The following is a 21,129-nucleotide window of genomic DNA, read 5'->3' on the forward strand; positions in this document are numbered from 1 at the left end:
CTGTAGAAGCAAGCCATTGATGGAACTCACCTCATTTTCTGCTTCATTGGGGCTCGCGCTGCCAGGCAAAACCACGCTGTGTAGATTGGGCTTGGAATAGAATTACACACATAATTGTGTATAAGTGTGTAATAATAATAATCAAAATTAATAATATGAAGGATATGAAAAACAGAACAAAAGAAAAGAAAAGTATCACCCCTTCCTAGCAGAGAAGGTAGGAAAACTCTCCTTCATTGGAAATTTCCAAACAGATGTTGGATGGCCACCTTTCCAGGACTCTCTAACTGTGATTCATGCATTGCTGGGAGTGGACTAGCTAGTGCCTTCCAACTCCAGAATTCTGATTCTATGAAACTCACAGGCACACATAAGCAGGGCAAGGAGGATGAAAGTGGGTTGCAGCTCCAGATGTTGCTGTTAATGTGGAGAAAGGAAGAATTCAAAGGAATGACAAAGTATGAATACATTATTTTTATTGAGCAGAATACTAAGTACGCATGGTAAAGCAGTATGAACAAAAACACATTTTACAAACAGTTTACAAACAGTTCAAGGAAAACACACCTGAAATTCTGATTATGAAGTTGCTTCACCACTGCTTTTTCTTAATCATTGTAACAATTCTCTCCAGCTTCTTGGAGGAATGCAATACTTACCAAATAATTTCCCTATGGCATGCTTTACCTCCTTATTTCTCAAGCTATATATAAGAGGATTTGCGACAGGGGGTAGGACTGTATACAAGAGAGAGAAAGCTTTGTTGAGATCACGGAGTGCTTCTCTCTTCGGTAACATATACACTATCATGATGGCTCCGTAGAAGGTAGAAACTACAATAAGATGAGAAGAGCAAGTGGAAAATGCTTTTTTCCTCCCAGTTGTAGAAGGAATTTTCAAGATAGTAGTTATGATGGCTATGTAGGATGTCAAGGTGAGGAGAAAAGGTGGCAGGGTAAATATGAATGCCAGGACAAAACTCATAACTTCCACCAGGTTGGTATCACTACAGGAAAGTTTTATAAGTGGGACAGTATCACAGAAATAATGATCAATTTCATTGGGGCCACAGTATGTTAACTCTAGCATAAAACTCAAAAGTATTAAAGCAGCTATAAGTCCATTTATCCATGAAAAAACTGCTAGTTGGATGCACATTTGTGCATTCATAGTTGTTGTGTAATGCAGTGGTTTGCATATTGCTAAATATCTATCATATGACATTACTGAGAGAAGATAGCATTCTGTTGCTATTAGGTAACCAAAGAAAAAGAACTGCACAAAACAGCCGCTGAATGAAATCACATTTTCCTCAGTCAACAAGCCCACCATCATTTTGGGCATGACATTTGATATATAGCAAGTCTCTAGGCATGACAAGTTTCCCAGGAAGAAATACATGGGCGTATGTAGATGCTGATCAACTACCACTAAAATTACAATGAGTACATTCCCAATCATGGCTGCAATATAGATCAATAGGAAAACAAAAAATAGGATATTTTGCCATTGACCGAATTTTCCAAAACCCAAGAGGATATATTCTGTAACATTCATCTGCTTTCCTCATGTAGTCTGTTCCATAGTTTATGAAGTGCATTCATCAGAAATTAAAGAGATCTTGGAATCTAGCTTTGAAAAAAGAGATAACATTAAAGTTAATAGATTAGCCTGGCAGGTGAATTATTTGACCCAGAAGAGCAGCAAATGAACAGACAGGACACCAGGAGTTGGGATGAAATCAGGCCAAATCTTTATTGATGGCACCAAGCATGATACAGGTTGGAATGGCAGTAGGGCCAGCATCAGCTCATCATTCCACTCACCTGATGCTAGTGGAATGGAATCCAGCAGTTGGACTAAGCCAAGCCTGCAAGGTCAGTGCTGAACCTTGTCATGGTGCAAGCCAAGTTGGCAAGTTCTCACTGGGCAAAGACAATGAGGATTCTAGCCAGGCAGAGACCCCAACCTGAGGTGCCATGGCCAGTCCCCACTATCTTAGGCCCTTTAAGGGGGCTATCCATTATACTAAGTTGATTTATCCCAGTGTCGTTTCCATCCCCCATGCCAAGACAGCAATTTCCCACCTAACAAAAGAAAGCCATCATTTTCAAGGTAGCAAGTGCTCCCAAATCTTATGAAAATCCTATGTAAAGTGCAGAACAGAGTGGGGTCCCATCACAAAAAACAATGCTTATATGGGTTATGATGCACATGTGTCCAATGTTTATAAGTTTGCACTTCAGAAACATTTATCATGCACATCTCGTAGCATGACATGGGACTCCCAGTGATCATCCATAAAAAGGAGACAATATGGTCCACACCCAGCTTATCTCAGCAGCATCAGGTATACTTGTAACACTGGTTATGCATTGCCTAAATATTACAATTCCTCTATGTTTCACAGCATGATTGTTTAAGTTCATGGATATAATTCTGTTTCTTATTAAGTTGATCAGATTGAAAATTTGCAGAAGGATAAGTGAGACAGAAAACTGCTTACCTCCATGGCATGAAAGCCTCATTTTCTCCTTCCTCATCTTCACTTTATTAAGAATTAAGGCACATCTGTCTTCTTTTGTTCTTTCCTTCCTTCCTTCTTTCCTTTATCCTGCCTGCCTGCAATTTAGAAGACAAGATATCTAGATGTTCTGTTCTATATGGCATGAGTTGTCCTGCAGGGAATATCTTTCCTGGTTACCATTGCTTCAGTTCAGAATCACAGGAGAATACATCCCAAGATGCTTCTAGAGATCAGTCTTTTCAGATCAGTGCAGGATTTTTTTTTAATCAAATCAAAACATAAACCATTATACCCAGCTTCTTCAACTTATATGAGTGCCAAAGACTAGAAGCAACACTAACCTCAGATGTTTATAAGTAAATAGTAGGTTCACAGATGATGGAATGTGGAAGGCTGCCTTATCTTATGCTATAGTACATAAGAATGTAAGAAAAGCTCTGCTGGATGAGACCAAAAGCCAATCTAGTTCACAATGACCAACCAGATGCCTTTGGGAAGCCTGCAAGTAGGACTTGAGTACACAGCAGCCTCCCTACTTGTGACTGCAAGCAACAGGCATACAGGGGCATACTCTCTGCAACTGGTAGTATCCTAATATGTCTGCAGCTGAGCAGCCAACTCTTACTAAGCTACCTTTTCCCAGGAGGTTAGTCAGGGAATTAACATTTAGAATTCTGCTACAGAAGCAGAATATCTAATTATCCATGAATGAAGCATTAGTAACCTGGCCAGAAAGGTCTCTCATCTCTCATGACTAGCATCTGACCAAGTAGGATACACCAATAGGTGCAACTCACTGACGGTTGACTCCAGAATGCCTCCTGTTTGCTCTCTCTGCTGCCACAGCACTGATGGTGGTGGTGGCTGGCAGGGGGCTTCCAAGGGTAGACTTTTCTCTCTACCCATAGAGAAGAGTTGTGAAATCCTATGGTCCTTGGAACACCTTCCCAGGAACCATCAGATCATGTCCTAAGCAAATTTTCCAGGAACATTTGGCAAAAGTACTGGGAGTGGTACTAAAGCAGTCTAGACCTTTCAGCATGGATAGCTCCTTATTAGGAATAGAAATCTAATAGGAATCTAATCTTAATTTAATCTTTTTATTTAATAGACTCTTATTTCTCAAAAATTCTAAGTGGTTTACATAAAATATAAATATACATTAAAATTACAGATAAAATCAGATATTCAAAACATTAAGCTAATATTTTCCAAAATATTAATAAAAGCAACACACACACACACACACACACACATACACACACTATTGTACATTTCTCTCAGTGCTCATGTTTTTCTTAAGCTACATTTTATAAATGAGCACTGCAAACTGCATTAAACGTCACCTACATATAAAATGGCTTAATATGAGATGAAGTTTTCATAGTGTGCTGCCTGGTGTATTTGTTTGTTTGTTTGTGTGTTAATCTTCTAGAACCCCCTGCCCAATGAAAGTGTCTACTTCATCTAGCATCCAAATAGAAAGGAGAGTCATATAGCAGCAGATATTTTAACTCATTTTAAATTTATTTGCTTGGGACTTATGGGAAACACTGGGAGTCAATTTAAAATGCATATGTACCATCCAATTGTCTTGGCCCTCATGATCTTCGATCACTAGCCTGACAACAGGGCCTACATAGATGTTCTAGGTAATATTTTTCTATATATAATAATTTTTATTAGTTTTCAATTACAGTTCATTAGTAGCGACATTATAACAATACCCATTTATAATACAATTATTAACAATCATTCAGATAACAAATTATTGAATTTAGATAAAGTCACCCCCGCATGCTAGATTTGGTGGTTTGATGATTTTCTATATTTTAAGGTTGCTGAATCATAAATGTAGAGAAGAAAACTTTAAATAAATAAACCATAGTCTCCCCCCCCCATTGTCATTTGCACCAAATGATGTCTTATCTCAAGTTCAAACTTTAAAGTCCTTGCAGTTGGTTTGTTCTGCAGTTTGTCATCTCATCTCTTCTACCACATGTCTGTACTTTAGTCCAGTTAAGCTCTAACTAACTAACAAGAAAACCTCTGCTTCTTAATGGCGGCGTTGGAGGGTTTTCAGTAGGTGAAGTACTTTTGCACTCAGTACCTACCTGCCCCCAAAATCCCATGCCAGAGTGCGAGCCGGGTACCAAGACAAACTATGAAGTCCATTCTCCCCTGTCCCTGGGGTCAATTTGCAGTCATCCTTGTTATTCCTTTCTCAACAATCTCCTGCTGTCATGGAGGCAGCCTCTATTCAGGCAGAGCAGAACTGGAAGCCAGATGTTCTAGGTATTGGACTGAGGAAGTTTCTCCTTGGTGTGTTTGTGTGTAAGAGAGTGTGTATTCCTGTGTGTGAGAGCAATGGAGTCAGGAACTCCCAGGTGTTGCTTGTCTTCTTGCAGTACTGCCCAACTTTCAAAGTTTCAGTACTCACTACCTTTATAAATGTGTTTTCTAACCCACTAAGGATATTCTGACACATGGTTTCAGAACCCAGGTTGTAACTTGAGTGAGAGCTTCTATGATTCTTTCCACAAATTAGCAAATAGGTAGATGCCAGAGATGTTTAATTTTCTGTTGTTGTTGCTTTGTTTGTATGTATGACATATAAATAGACTATAGGCCAGATGTGTATATTTGTGGGTATTTTAGTTTAGACATATAGAATGACCCAAACCAGCTAGTTCACTCTTTCTATTTAAAATAATTCCTACATGTACAAAGCTAAAAAAAAATCATAGTGCCTGGAAAAGATCAACATAATCACAGATGACCTATATTCTATGTACTTAAATATATACTGTGGAACCTCTACTTACCACCATAATCCATTCTGGTGACCCGTCCTTTAGGCATAATGGGTCGCTGGTAGAAGCGGCGTTGTGTGCAGGCGCATTCAGTGGCAGCACACTTCTGCACATGTGTAGACTGAGGCAGCTGCTTCTGCATGTGAGTAAATGACAGAAGCCACTTTTGCACGTGAGCAAATCACAGCAAACCTGGTATTTACTTCCGGGTTTGCTGTAGTCGCAACTTGGATCGGGCCCAAGTAGAGGCGGCTGTAAGTAGAGGTTCTACTGTATACTAAATAAAATATATATATAATAATATGTTCTGTGTTTTATGTTCTGTGTTTTATTCCTGTATATGTATGTGTGTATCCGGAGAAGGTATCTATAAATTATATTTATTTAAGTCAGATTGATTTCCTTTGACAACCATGTCCCTCTACCGTATTTTTCCGTGTATAACACACCCCTGTGTATAAAACAACCTCTATTTTTTGGGAGATTATCCAGACTTGATGAGCTTTTTTGGGGGGGGGGGAGTGCCAACAATCGCTCACCTGCCTGACCTGATTGCCACAGCAGCCAATCGCCAGCAGACCTTGCCACAGCCACCATTCAACACCCCCCCCATGCCGCTGACAATCTCCTGCTTGCGGCAGCCACAAATCACCCGTCCCATCTCAGCACTATCCATGTATAAGATGACCCCAAATTTGTAGCATTTTTTAAAATTAAAAAACCTCATCTTATACACAGAAAAATACAGTACTTTCTTAAAGGTCTCTGCCCCCAAAGTGGAGAACAATGTAATTTCTTAAAGATGGATAGGATGCTGTTTCAGGAAATGCACCTTCTCTACCACAAAGGGGATTCTTATGCACAGTCTGAAATAAAAGCTGGCTAAAAAAAAAAATCAACAAATCCCATGTCTGTGTGTTTTTCATTCCTTACAACCAAACCCATAATGCTCAACATTAACCAAAGAGAAGGAACCAAAAATCATGAACTGTTATAACTACTGTTAGAGTTAAAAATAACATTTAAGTATGATGATGCTTAACTATTAAAAGTCTTTAGGGTGCCACAAGATTCTTCAATGCAAGAATCTAGCATGGCTGCTCTGTGTTACATGACCTGTGTTGGGAAAGCCTGAACACATGTAGGTGTCCCTAAACAGGGTTGAACTGATGGGATCTGAATTAATAATAGAGCAGCTGATTTGCATAACAGGCACAAGAGGGCGGTAGAAGACAACGGATAGCAACACTGAGTGTGGCATAGACAGGTGGACTACATTTTTAGTTGGTACTCATAATGAACACCAGGGTGCAGAAAGTCATATACTGATGTGACTGTATGTTCTCCACTTCATGTAACAGATCAGTTAGGTGTTAATGAAATATGCCTAAACTGTACAGTGAAATGTGGGGGTTTCTTTTCATGCATAATAATCTAAGAATGTAAAGGAAAGCCAAAAGGATTTTAACAAAGGCTGGCAATTTTTTGTGGGGAGGCAAGGAAGTTCAATACAACCCAAAACATATATCCAAACGGGGTGAATGGGCATTAACATGTCACATGTTTTTTAGTTTAAGCAAGTGTACATTGGGGCCAAAGTAATGCTAACTTCATACAATAGTCATTTGTTGGTGACTGACCTGGAAAGAGATTTTGGGATCATAGTGGACAGCTACATTAAAATGCTGACTCAATGTGAAAGTTGTGAAAAAGGTGAATTCTGTGTTAGGGAACATTGGGAAAAGGGATCAAAAATAAAACTGCCAACATCATAATCTCATTATATATGTCTGTGATGCAAGTGCAATTGGAATTTCAACCTCCAACAGAAAACAGACTCCTCTTTTATCTGACTTGTTGCTAAACTCCTAATGCAGCCTAGGCAGGCATCTAGTGCACAGCAGGGGTGGAGCTATGACAAGATCCGCAAGGATGAGCAGTTTAAGATGCAGTGGATCTCTGCTTCAGCCAGCTGATTCCCAGTTCAGTCAGGCTCAGCCGATGTTATGTCCCCAACCCAGCTCAGTCAAAGATACGCTGAAGTAATTTGCTCAGCCATTTGATCTGAAAATGGCTAAAATGAGAGTGGTCTAATTGCATGCCGAGGTCCCCAAGACACCCCAAATAAAACACAATGACACTTGATTTTTGTTTAAGGTTTTTGGCATAATTTTGGCCACAACTTTTTTATTAAAATTACAGCAATGTGAGTGGATGCTTAGGCATTGGTTGTGACTATCTGACCCCACTCGGGGAAAGTCTGACATTCGCACCTCCCTCAAAGTCACCCGGGGTGCCTTCCCGCTTTATAGCGGGAAGGTAAACAGCGTTTCCGTGTGCTGCGCTGGTGCTGGCTCGCCAGAGCAGCTTCGTCACGCTGGCCACGTGACCCGGAAGTGTCTCCAGACAGCGCTGGCCCCCGGCCTCTTAAGTGAGATGGGTGCACAACCCTAGAGTCGGACACGACTGGCCCGTATGGGCAGGGGTACCTTTACCTTTAGGCAAAAGCCAAATGGCACCAGCCAACCAGCCAAATGGACAAAATTCCTACCAGGCCCCTGCCGCAAAGCAGATGACCCCATGACAGGCATAGCAAGGTCAAGTGAACAGCCTAACAATAGGGAAGGAGGGTGGGTGATCCGATGCACACAGCAAAAAGGGAGCTTGACGCTGCGTGCAGAGTATTTAACAACTAGGGCTGTCAATCAAGAAATGGAAACATAAAAAGCTCCCCAATAACAGCCAGCCCCTGTTTAAAGATGGCCAAACTCTTTTCCACCGCAACACGTGCTCTCCATGAGGGAGAACACACTTTCCCCCTAAAGGGACAAGACCAAGCAGGGCCAGGGGACTCAGGCTGGATTCTAGGCCTGAGATTCTAGTGCAAAATACTATTCTGCTAGACTTAATTTAGGCAGCTGGGTTTTTTTAATCCCCACCATTTTGAATGTTTGTTTTGTAATCTTTGCTCTTGGTTTCTGACAACCAGCAATAAAAATATAAAGAAAATAATTATATCCTCCATATCAGGCATATTAATGCCTCCCAGGCCTTTAAACAAACAAATAATCAAATCATTTATCTCAACAGGAAGGGAGTTCCACAGAACTGAACACAACTCCTGATGGCTATGATCTATCTTTCTGAACCATGGGGGACTACAGACAGTGAATGAAGACCACTAAACACTTCAGTGATTGGGCAGGGATATAAGGCATCTATTGCTCCTTAAGGTACCCTGGACTCAAGTTTTTAAGGACCTTCTAATCAACATAAAAACCTTGAACCTGGCATGGTAGCAGATGGACAAGCTTTAAATTAATGGAGTTACACACCCACCAATAGTCCCGATTTCTCTGGGACATCACAAGTTGACAAAAGCCACCCTGACTCCTTATATCAATCCGTGATGGCCCAGTTTTTCCCTGCCACTGATAGAGGCCTCCAATTTGGTCCAGATATCAACAATGGCCACTGATGTGCTGCAAGGAAGCAGGCTGCACTTCTGGAAGTGCACTTCTGGTGCAGTGCCAACTTCTGGAAGTATGTCAGCAGCCATGGTGGAGGTTGGTGGTGGCAGTGAACTTCATCAGGCCTCAAGGCAGTGGCTCAGTTTGCTGGGCCTCACAGCAGTGGCGGGCCTCATAGGGCTTCACAGTGGCAGCAGCAGACCTCGATGAACTTCATGGCAGTGGACAGTGGTAGCGGGCCTCATCAAGTCTCACAGTGGCAAGGCAGCGGCAGACCTTGCCGTGATAGTGGTCTTGTGGCGGCAGCAGCGGAAGTAATGAGGGAGGCCAGACAACAAAGATAGGCAGTGGAGGGTAGCGCCAGTGATGGTGGGACAAAAATGGATGGGGGAATAAGTGGTGAAATCATGTGGGGGGCCTGAACACATGCGGGTGGCAGCATGGGGGGGGGAGGTGCCCTGGTTTTTGGCTCAAAGAAGTTGGAGGGTATGGAGCTATGAGCGGGCAGTAGTCTGACCCCATCAACAGTTTGGCTATAGCCTTTTGCAGCAGCTTGAGCTTCCTCAACTGTAAGATGGCCCCAAATAGAGCACGTTCATTACACATTGATGAATTAGAACATCTGTGTAGCTCTGTTCAGGTATTATTATATATAATGTTCGTAAATCTTGGACACTGTAGATTTGTCATGGTCAGGTGAATGTAATGTCTTTTGTTTTGTAGCTGTGTGTTTTGTGCTCGTACTGTATTGTGCTGGCCATTGACTATAAACAATAAAACTGATTGTCTTATTGATGTGAACAACAGCATTAGACCTCAGGCCTTTGTTTTGTGTCGTTAAAAAATCATTTGGCATAACATTTGTCTCTCCTCACTCTGTCTCTCTTCCACCTGCCTGTCACACAACCAAAGCTGTACCTTGGAGACTCCAAGTTCAGCTCCAAACTTTGGTGCCAGAAGGCTTTGTTCCCTCCCTCATCAACAAGGCCTCAAGAGTTTTGCCAAGTTATAATTAGGGCTTTTGTGTTTGCTCAAAGCCCTCAGAGAAACTGACAGAACTCTCACTCCCAGAGGGAGAAGGCTGAGAGACATTTACTCCTATAATTACTTTGGATAAAACTTTTTAATGACCTGGGTTGCTGCTAACTACTAAATACGAAGCACCTTGTTAACCAGGCTGCACATTAATGACATAAGGTTGTCAAGGGGAACAAGAGTAATTTTTAAAAAAATCATTTCTCATCAGCAGATGCCTGTGTCATGGTCTGCTTTACGAAAGGGCCTAGGAATTATGTTCGGGATGTGATCTAAAGATAGATTTACACTTCAACACTATTAATTTCAGTGCAGCCATTCCAATTTAGCACCAAGATGTGTAGGAAGACAGCCCTACCAAATTCATTTGGCTTAAGCTTAAATTGCCTTATATGCTGCCTTCCTAATAGGCAGGCACCGTGCATATATTACGTTTCCTCCAACCTGCTTCTCCCAGCTCTGCTTTCCCACCATTAGACACACACATTTTGGAGAAATATTGGGGATACCTTTGCAAAATTATATTGTGAACACTTACCGTCCTTCCAATTTCGATACCCTACTCTTTACCTCCAGACATAAAATATATTGAGTAGTTGGTAGGATGCTTCTTTTATACAGAACAGTGAGAAATTAAAACACCTTCAACTGCAACCTTTCCTATCCAGTTTCTGTGGAGGGGGTGGATGGAAGGAAGTGCTTGGGAATGTATGTCCATTTGCAACCACACAGGAAATAAGGAGGCAAAACACAATCTTGGGTGACTATTAATTTCAACACAATAGATTTACAGTAGGGGACAATGGTGCAGGATTGAAGGCTGCAGGAGACGCAAGGTTGCCTCATGTCAGCCATTCCCTCCAACCAGAGGTGGAGCAAGGTGGGTGTGGTGGGGGCGTTCTGCCCCGGGTGTCACCGACACCTGGGGTGGAACCGACACATCTATCTCCACCTTTGCCCGCCCCATAGGCGTTTGCCCCACCCCTGGGCGCACCGCCCCAGGTGCCCAACAGGCTTCCTCAGCCACTGCCTCCAACATTGACATAGCATACCCTCTAACACTTTGTAGAGGGAAACTGGGACATATGTCTTTCAGGGCCAGGCTCCCACACAAGCTTTGAGAGCACGGCCTCTCAAAACGTGTCTTTGGGGGCTGTGCTTTTGCAGGAGCCAGGTGATTTGCTTGAGAGCACTGCCCCCACAAAATGGGTGTCTCTGGGGGCTGCACTCTATCGGGAGCCAAAACAGGGTATCCCAGGACCCAATCAGAAGCCAGGGTGGATTCTGAAATTCTGGGATATCCTGCTCAAAGCAGGGCAGTTGATGGGTATGGCACAGTGTGTGGATGTATGCTGACACCAACATCAGGTCACCCATTCTCTAAGTGGCTGCAATGGCTACGCATTTCCACAGCGACACCATACATTTAAAACAATCTCATACCACTTTAAGAGGCATAGTTTTCTCCAAAGAGTCCTGGGAACTATAGCTTAATAAAGGTATCTGGAATCGTTTGGGGACCCATAGCAAAGTTCTGTTACCCAAATTCTTTGGAGGAAACCATGACTCCTAAAATGTGCTTTAAATGCATGGTGCGGATGTGACCTACATGTGTACTCTTGCATATGTAAAGGGATCTCCCATTTCCTTTGTGTCAGGAGTGAACCTGCCACAGTAATGACCAGAGGTGCCATCTTGGGCCCCAGAGCATGGGTGCCCAGTGGCGTGTGTGCACAACATGATGTCATGATGTCACCCTAACATCATGGTGTGCGCACACCACTCTCCAGGGCCATGGTGACTACTGCACAGGGGCCTCTGCCTCTGCCACGGGGCCTCTGATGGGACCCGTGGTGGCTGTGGCTGTGCTTCCACAGCAGCGGTGGGGTGGAGCATGGGTGCCCATGGCGGCACCAGTGGTGGAAAGAGGCCAGGCATTCACAGTGATAATTTTGTGTGTGCCCAGGCCCCCAAGACTCCCTGGAAATGGTGCCAGGTGTAATAACAGTCCCCTCCTCAACACACACATGGAAATCTCTTACATCCAGAGCCCTAACATACATCAGAAAGTCTCTGACAAGGTGATGCCCCCTGCCATACAAGAGTTTCTGGCCTTTGCTGAAATTGGTTTCTGTCCCTCAATGCAAATTTGACTTAATTATATGTTCTATTCCCATTTATTGCTGCCTATCTGGTATTGGTTTTCAAAGGACATGACCACTTCCTCCCAAGGCTCCCTGTATTTTCACGGCATTGATCAGTTTGTTCCTCTTGGTGAGGACCAAGTTCAAAAGAGATGACACCCTTGTTGCTTCTGCCACCTTCTGGGAGATGAAATTGACATAGAGGAATTTGTTGGACCTTACATTCTTGGCAGATTTTGAGTTCCAGCAGATGTCAGAGTTGTTTAAGTCTCCCGTGAATATTGCATCTCTCCTTTTTGAATGTTTCGTAAGCTGCTTTAGGAAGGCATCATCCATGCCCTTGTGTATGTTTTTTTAACCCACCTCTTTCTTATTTAAGAATCTATAATCTATACATTCATAAAATATAGCAAGTTGAAATGCAACATATAAAGGTAAAGTTAACAAAAGATCCATAAAAAATAATTAGAACCATCAACAAATACTGGCTGGTTAACTGAGAGAAAAGTCAGGTCGCAAAGTCCCATCTAAACAACAGCAGCAAAAGTTTGCAAATGACATCCCAAGGAAGGGAAAGATCAATGGTTCTTGCCAAATCCCTGCTGGTAGGAAATTCCACAGGGTGAGGCCTATACCCTCAATCCCTAGTGAATGCCAATTGAACCTTGAGGCCATGGGGATCCATCAGAATTGCCCCATCAGAGGATTTGAGCAATCAAGTTGAACCATAAGGAATTAGGTGAGCCTGGCTTGGTAGTAAATTGGTAAAAAGTTCAGCTCTCTCAGAAGTGGACTAATCAGTTGCTATTAATCTGCTCCCATTAATCTAGCTGCTGCATTCTGAAAAAGTTGAAACATCTGGGCTAGATACAAGGGAAGTTCTAAATAAAATGTGTTAAGTAATCAAACCTTGAGGTTACCTGTGCTTGAACCACTGTTGGCAGGTTGTCATGGTCCAGGAACGGCCATAGCTTCATACCAACCAGAGCTGGTAAAAAGCACTCCTGGCCACTGAGGTAATTTTGGCCTTGGTGACAGTGACAGAGCAAGGAATACACCCCCCCCCCCGCATATATTTTCCTTCAGAGGGAGTGCCACCCTTTCAGAACAGGCAGCTGACCTATCTCTGAGACATAGGAACCACCCACCCAAAAGGCTTCCATCTTTCCATATTCAAGTTTGGTTTATTGACCCTCATTTATTTCACCACTGCATTCATGCACCAGCCCTGGGTTTGCACACACTTGACTGATTCAGATATAATGGAGAAATAGCCTTGGGTATCGTCAACTTATTGATGATACCTTGCTTCAAAACACTTAATGGCCACTTCCACAGCTTCATTGGGAAAATCATTGGAACAAAATAGTGCTTGTGGCACACCATGTTATAGACACCAGAGAGCCAAAGAACACTCTCCCACTGTTACTGTCTGGACATGACCCTGCATATAGGAATAGAGACAGTGCATCACAAAACCATCAGTACCCATCCCACAGATTTAGTCAAGGAGAATACCATAATTAATGGAGTTGATATCCACTGTGAGATTGAGCAGAAGTAGCAGGGTTTCATTGCCCCTCTCTCTCTATATATAAAGCTCATCTATCAGGGGCCCCAAGGCTGATTCAGTTGCAAACCCAGGCCTGAGCCCAGACTGCCATGGATCCAGATAATCAGTTTCATCTAAGAATGCCACAACCAGCTTAACCACCTTCTCCAGAAAGGAAATATTTGCACCCAGGTGATAGATGTTAAAATAAATTGGGTCCAGAGATGGGATTTTAGTAGTAGTTGCACCAATACTTCCTTTAAGGTGGCAGTTACCTGGACCTACCTATTAAACACCCTCCCCAACTCAATTTCATCAGCCATGATGAGCAGGAATTAAGAAGGCATGTAGTTGAACGCATCTCTCTGCAAGCACCCTGCCACATAATCAGGCCTCATAAATGTAAATTGATCCCATGAAGTTGGAGAAGACGTAGAAGTGAACACTTTATCTGGGACTGAACCAAAATGGTTGCGTCTAAATCACTGTGGAGGTGAAATACTTTATCTTCACAGCAGGCCTCTGTTGCTTCCAGAGTCCTATTCACACCACACCAGGTAAGACCAGATTCTGGATGAGCCAGAAGAGCTCTGTGGGACAATCACAGGCATACCTCCGATATATTGCAGGTTCAGTTCCAGGTCACCGCAATAAAGTGAATATTGCAATAAAGAAAGTTATACACCCCCCACCCCCCAAAAAATATGTAAGTTACCTTTACAGTGGTACCTCGGGTTAAGTACTTAATTCGTTCCAGAGGTCTGTTCTTAACCTGAAACTGTTCTTAACCTGGAGCACCACTTTAGCTAATGGGGCCTTCCGCTTCTGCCATGCCGCCAGAGCACAATTTCTGTTCTCATCCTGAAGCAAAGTTCTTAACCCGAGGTACTATTTCTGGGTTAGCGGAGTCTGTAACCTGAAATGTATGTAACCTGAAGCGTATGTAACCCGGGGTACCACTGTACACTATACAGCAGACTATTAAGTGTGAAATAGAATTTTGTTTTGGTTTTTTTTTAAAAATGTACATACTTTAATTTAAAATAATAATAATACTTGATTGCTAAAAAATACTAACCACCACCTGAGCCTTTCAGTGAGTCATAATTTTTTTGCTGATGGAGGGTCTTGCCTCAATGTTGATGGCTGCTGAATGATCAGAGTTGTGGTTGCTGAAGGCTGGGGTGGCTGTGGCAATTTCTTAAAATAAAATAGCAATGAAGTTTGCTGCATTGATTGACTGTCTGCAGCTACACCTGCATTCTTGTAAGGAGCAGCAGGAGTCACTGTGCTGCAAGGCACCAGCAGCTTAGTCTCCAACTCAGTAGCTGCAGCAACCCTTCAAAACCAGATTGTCTCTGAAGCTCAGTAAATCAAAACACAATGAAATGAGACATTCCTGTACTTGAGGAGGCAGTAGAGACTATGAAGTAAGATTTATTCACTGCTCTTATTGCCACATTGTTGATGCGATTGTGTCCTCGAGTCTAACCCCTGCTCAGTTGGCCTCGAGCAAGATCTAAACAGCCAGTGCTCTAGTTGACATCCATATCTTATCACATGCAACTTGATAGAGTACCAGGGGGCATTATGGGCACTTGGGAGTGATGATGTTAATAGCCTTCTACATCTCACCATTCCACAGTGAGATGGGTGCCTCAACAGGATCACCTGCTCTATCCACTGGAAAGACCCCCAGAGCATTCAGGGATACATTAGGATCCATAAATCTTGAAGGGCAGACCATCTTCATCAGTCCCCCACTCTTGTCATGGAGGATAACTGTCATGAGTCCAAACTTCACCAGGAAGTAGTCTATCTAAAATATTAGATAGTCCGTGTTACAATGATACGTATAGATGGACACTTAATATACTTTAATATTCAGTGAAAAAGGAAAGCAGTTCTACCTGTGTTTGAGCAACAGATTGTTCAGACAATCCGTTAGCAGCCATTCTAGGTCGAATTCAATTGCTCCTTTCATCACCTGACATCTTCTGAGTTGGTAGCTGTAATAGCACCTTCTGGGCATCTGCAGTGCAAAAGGGTGGCACTAAAAAGTACCACGAACAACTGTGCAACTCAGTGAGGAATCTTACGGTGACTGTTAGATATGTGTATGTGTGATGTTATGTAGATGTCCCAACAGCATGAAGAGACCAGCACAACTCATGTTACTGTTACCATTTTTAAGGATGATTCATGGAAGTTGTTTGATATCATAGCACTAAAAAAGGATCAGGGTATAATCCAGGCAACTGACACCAAAGGATAAATGGATAACATTTACATTAAATGGAGATTCATTAAAAGATCGTGATCTGCATCCATTTTTCTTTAATTCCCACAGTATACAATATGTCCATGGGGGGGGGGAAGCTTATTTATCAAATTTAGGGTCCGGATGTTTTAATGTTTCAAGTGGTATAGGTAATAATAATAATAATAATAATAATAATAATAATAATAATAATTTATTATTTATACCCTGCCCATCTGGCTGGGCTTCCCCACCCACTCTGGGCGGCTTCCAAAAAAATATTAAAATACTGTAATACATCAAACATTAAAAGCTTCCCTAAACAGGGCTGCCTTCAGATGTCTTCTAAAAGTCTGGTAGTTGTTGGTATGTGTGTATGTGTGTGGTATGTGTGTGGTATGTGTGTTGGGGAACTAGCTGGCTTTCAGGACAACTCTGTGGTGTGCTGGACTTTTTCCTTTTTCAAACAGGTTTCTAGGTACAGTGTAGTGGTTCTCACTATCTTCAAGAGGAAACAGAAAATATAGCTTCCTGTGTTGTACAGATTAGACCCCAATTGTGAAAATGATCAATATTTATAATTTCTAATGGAAGAAGTCCTTTCTTTTCCCAAATTATAATTCAACGTGCAACTTCCATGATGTTGCCTATACACCTTTCATATTCCCTTCCTTCAAAGCATTCTTATGCAAACATTCCTGTGATTATTCTCTAGCTTGTGCTTCCATCTAGTGGTTATTTTAAAGAAAGCATCAATGGGGATACTATCACAGAATCGCAACTAGGCACTCTGATAGTATATGTAGTATTCATCACAAATTTGTTGCACATTTTTCATGGTCTTATAAAATAAAATAGTAAGTTTAATTTAGAACTGGCACCACTGAGTCCCACTTCAGGTGAAAAGTTTATGGTCATAGGCAGCAGAGAAGAATGGCTGTTGGGCGGATAGCGATCTCTCTTCAGACATTTTGTTGGGCTCCTGTGGCAATTGAAGGAGTGGCACTTTTAGATATACGATATCTTTATTGTCATTGTCCCATGCAGAACAATGAAATTGAAAAACTACATAAAACTACAGAAAAACTACAGAAAACATTCAAAACCCCCTAAAAACTCTGAAACTCCATTTTAAAATACACTATACTATAGAGACCCCTTATGCTGCGTTTAGAACCAGAATTGCATTTGCGTAGGAACTGTTTCTCAGGCGGCTAGTCCTGGCCTTTATAACCCTATACCTTCTTCCAGAAGGCAGCAGCTGAAAGAGATCATTTCCGAGGTGTGTACTATCCTGCGCTATCTCTGCCGCTTTCTTGTGGCACCTGACAGCATAGATTTGATCTAAGGTGGGAAGAGTGCACCCAATTATTCTCTCTGCAGTCTTTACAACCCTGGATAGCATTGTTTTTTCCCTGGTCGTGCAGCTCCCAAACAACACACACAGACCATAAGTTAATACGCTCTCCACAGTGCAATGGTAAAATGCCATCAACAGGTCCTTTGAGAGATTGTTTTTCCAGAGGATTCTCAGAAAATATAACCTCTGCTGTGCTCTCTTCACCAGGTCTTTGCTGTTTTCTCCCCAGGTTTAGGTCATCTCTCAACTCCATTCCCAGAAATCGAAACACCGAGACCTGTTCCATGCACTTCCCCTCAATAATAAGTGGCTGAATATTCAATTTACATTTCCTAAAGTCCACATATGCAAATTATAACCTGAACATAAACTGGAAATTAAAATAAAGCTTTACTCCTAATCCTGCTTACTCAAAAGTAAACTTCATAAAAGTTAAAAATAACAAAGATCTCTTTGGAGGAAAAAGTGGTATATAAATGCAATAAACGCATGTCAGTACCAGTGGTTTCTGGAGGAAACAAATTACAGTGGTACCTCGGGTCACAAACACCTCAGGTTACAAACACTTCGGGTTACAGACTCCGCTAACCCAGAAGTAGTACCTCGGGTTAAGAACTTTACCTTAGGATGAGAACAGAAATTGTGCGGTGGCAGCGGCAGTGGGAGGCCGCATTAACTAAAGTGGTACCTCAGGTTAAGAATGGTTTCAGATTAAGAACGGACCTCCAGAACAAATTAAGTTCATAACCAGAGGTACCACTGTATCTAGATCCATTTCAATCTGGTTTCAGGTCTGGTTATGGGACAGATGGCTTTGGTCACCATGATTGATGACTTACACCAGGAATTAGATGCAGAGAGTATGTTCCTGCTATTTCTGTTGGACCTCTCAGTGGTTTTCAGTATCATCAGCCATGGGATCCTTCTGGGCCACTTTCCTGAAATGGGACTTGGAGGCACTGTTTGGGGATAAAACCCTGTGTTTTTGTTACTCTGTAAAAATATGACGCTACATCATACCATAGTGTTGTTCCCATGGGGCATTCAGTTCCATATTTTGAGGGAAGAACCCTGGGCTGTTGAGGGCAGCCTAGCTGACAGTTAATCATTATTTGCGTGTTAAGACCCAGAAACCTCCCCTCTAAATAAATTCATGCTTGACTCAAATTTTGTTTTTTGGCAGAATTTAGGCCACAACTTTATTGATTACAGAAAGTGACTGGTTGCATAGGCTCTGGTTCGACCAGTTCCCTGCCATGCAGGTAGAGCTGACCCAGGGATCCAGCATAGGTCAGCTAAGGGCGAACACCTGGATAAGCAGAAAGCCTATCTCCGCCACAGGCTATCTCTGCCACACAAATGTCCCCCTGGACTCAGGCATGGGCACAAACCCCTCTCAGGGGTTGACCAAACCATCAAGTCCCTGGAATCATTTAACGGAATATCCTTCACATAGGGATGGCCAGAGCGTTCTCCCATCCCTATCACCTGAACCAGAGCCTATCCACCACACGAGCACCTGTGCTCGCTGCCAACCAATCACACCTGTAAGCAATCCCTTAACTCTGCTGACACGGCGGTCAGCCATAAATCATTCCCAATCACAGAGAGATGAACCCCATCAAGCCTGTAAAGGGACGCATCTTGGAAGGTAATGCCCAGGTGACGGATCACTATCCCGCCCAGGGCCAGAATCTCCTTGGCCACTGCACTCTGTTTTTTTGGCCCTCTCATTGGCAGCTGGGCATCACCTTCCTTGCCACGCACGTTGCTGCAACAGCTGCGACCAAAAAATCTTGAGTCCAGGAAGAGCTGCCTTCAACTCTTCCAAGTCCTCCTGCATGCGGGTCCGCAGGCTCAAGCCGGGAGCTTCCGGCAAATGATTCTCGCCCAGCTGCACCACCATCACCGCAGGCATGCCTTCCTCAGACACCTTCGCCCACACCATTGGGAGAAGCTCCTCCCAACACATTCCTCATCTGGATATCCAGGATACACACACGTGGTCGGGGAGCCTGAGCCTGCATCCAAATCCAGATTCCACCGCCCTCCTGCTGGCCCAGTGGACAATGCTGTACCTGACTATCCAGACACGCAGGGTACACAGCCACAAATACAGAGTCAGAATCCATGGCAAAAAAAGGGAGCGCTCAGGGGAAACCCCCAAGGACAAACACCCTATAAATTAAATTAAAAGAATTAAAAGCTCTAAAACGGAGCACTAAGGGGCCGCAAGCCCCTCTTAGTAATGGAACAGCAAGGATGGGGATTAAATCAAAATTAAAATGAGGGAAAAGGAAGAGGGTGAAAGGAATTAAAAGAAAGGGATAATGGAAAGATATCACCAGGATGATCCGTTGAAGGTAAATCGCTCTCTCTCGGCTCGCAGAGGACACGCTGTTGGTGTTTCAAATGCACGTGCTGAAAGAGGAAGCTCTGGGTCACATGCATTGGTATAAATACGTCCCTCGAACCATTTGGACTATGTCCCATTGGCCAGATTGCATCCAGCAATGAGGGACCTACCAATCGTGTGTTGTGGCTGACCAATCGTACCCACCCACAACACAGGGTGTCAGTTTCCAGGTCTCACCGCAATACATGCCCTCTTTAAGGGAGGACCCAATTTATCATAATATTAGCAAATCACCTGTTCATATAAAATATGTTAAAGTGGTATACAACAATGTATACAAAATCAATGGAGTATAAAATACCATAAAAACATAGGCTCATCTAAAAATAAATAAATAAATAAATAAATGACTGAATAGGCCTCTCAGAATAAAAAAGGAATTGAGCAGTAAGGATCATTGTTGGAAAAACCATTTCATAGCATTGCACCAGTGACAATAAATGACCAACTTCTATCTGAAGCAAGTCAGCCTTCAGAAACATAACAGGCAGAGGCAAAGATCCACACATGAAAGTTTGGTGATTCCCATCCCTTGAAAAGTAATACAATATTCTGAGGGCATTTTTACCTCTTCCCACAAAATCCAATGAAGACTTCTGTAAAGGCCCCCAACTGGAAAAAAGCAAAAGCAAAACATAACCCTCCCTCAGCTTTATCACCTGCTAATGTTGCTATACAACCAAAGGGGGATTTTTCAAATTATTCATCAAATTTTAAAACAATTGAATCATTTTCTTATTCACAATTTTTTTTTATTGAGCATAATTGGATAGCAAATGGAAACATCCCTATATAATGCACAAGGGAAGGGTAAGGGAGAACCTTATCTGTGTTTTGCTCCTGAGAATTGCTCACATTTTTTAAGAAAATTGCAGGAAGGAAATAATACATAGTAACAGTGCACATTTGCAGTGACATCTTTAGGTAAAGCATACAGAATATATGGTGCTCACTGTAGAACCCTGGGGATTGCTACCCTTGCGTCCTATAGTTAGGCTATGAAGCTAATCCTATAGGACCACAGCTAAGCTTAAGGAAACAAAAAACCTGAAGTAAGCTTCTTCAGAAGAAACCTTCTTCAAAGAAAGCACAGGGAAGCCAATTCTTCATCTCTAACTGTAATGATGTCAAGATGGTTGTAAGAAAAAGCAGAAATAATAAAGCTTTATCTAGTGGTATGTATCTGAATTAATATCTAGTTACATCAGGGGTTGTCAACCTGGTCCCAACCACCCACTAGTGGGCATTTCAGGATTCTAGGTGGGTGGTAGGGGGTTCTACAGCACAAGCTGAATCCTCCTTCCATCAAGCACTGGTGGACAGTAAGGAAATTTTACGATCAAGAAAGATGCATTAGTAGGTATTAAAAGGTTGACTACCCCTGGGTTACATAGTGTGATAGATTGATAGGTTTAGTGGTTGTATGAATCAAGAATATTGTTGAAGTCTACCTGGGATAGAGGGAGCTCTTAATGTGAAATTAGAATACTGTGCACAGTTCTGGTTGCCATATTTCATCAGAGAGCTGGAAAATGTATTTAAGAAAAGGGCA

General features: G+C 42.5%; 2 protein-coding genes across 2 annotated transcripts in view; one reads left to right on the forward strand and one right to left on the reverse strand.

Moving 5' to 3' along the window:
* Nucleotides 1–21,129, forward strand: part of LOC310662094 (vomeronasal type-2 receptor 26-like) — a gene marked incomplete at both ends in the record, with an annotated part of 371,804 nt that overhangs the window by 199,907 nt on the left and 150,768 nt on the right. The window lies entirely within an intron of this gene.
* On the reverse strand, nucleotides 613–1,545 carry LOC310662520 (olfactory receptor 6Z7-like; the record flags this gene model as incomplete). Its single annotated transcript, XM_083409456.1, has 1 exon — nucleotides 613–1,545. Exon 1 carries the CDS (start codon nucleotides 1,459–1,461, stop codon nucleotides 613–615), a length of 849 nt encoding a protein of 282 aa, XP_083265582.1. The 5' UTR covers nucleotides 1,462–1,545.

Source organism: Podarcis tiliguerta, assembly GCF_965153285.1.
Source record: "Podarcis tiliguerta genome assembly, chromosome: 13".
NCBI classification, from domain to species: Eukaryota; Metazoa; Chordata; class Lepidosauria; order Squamata; family Lacertidae; genus Podarcis; species Podarcis tiliguerta.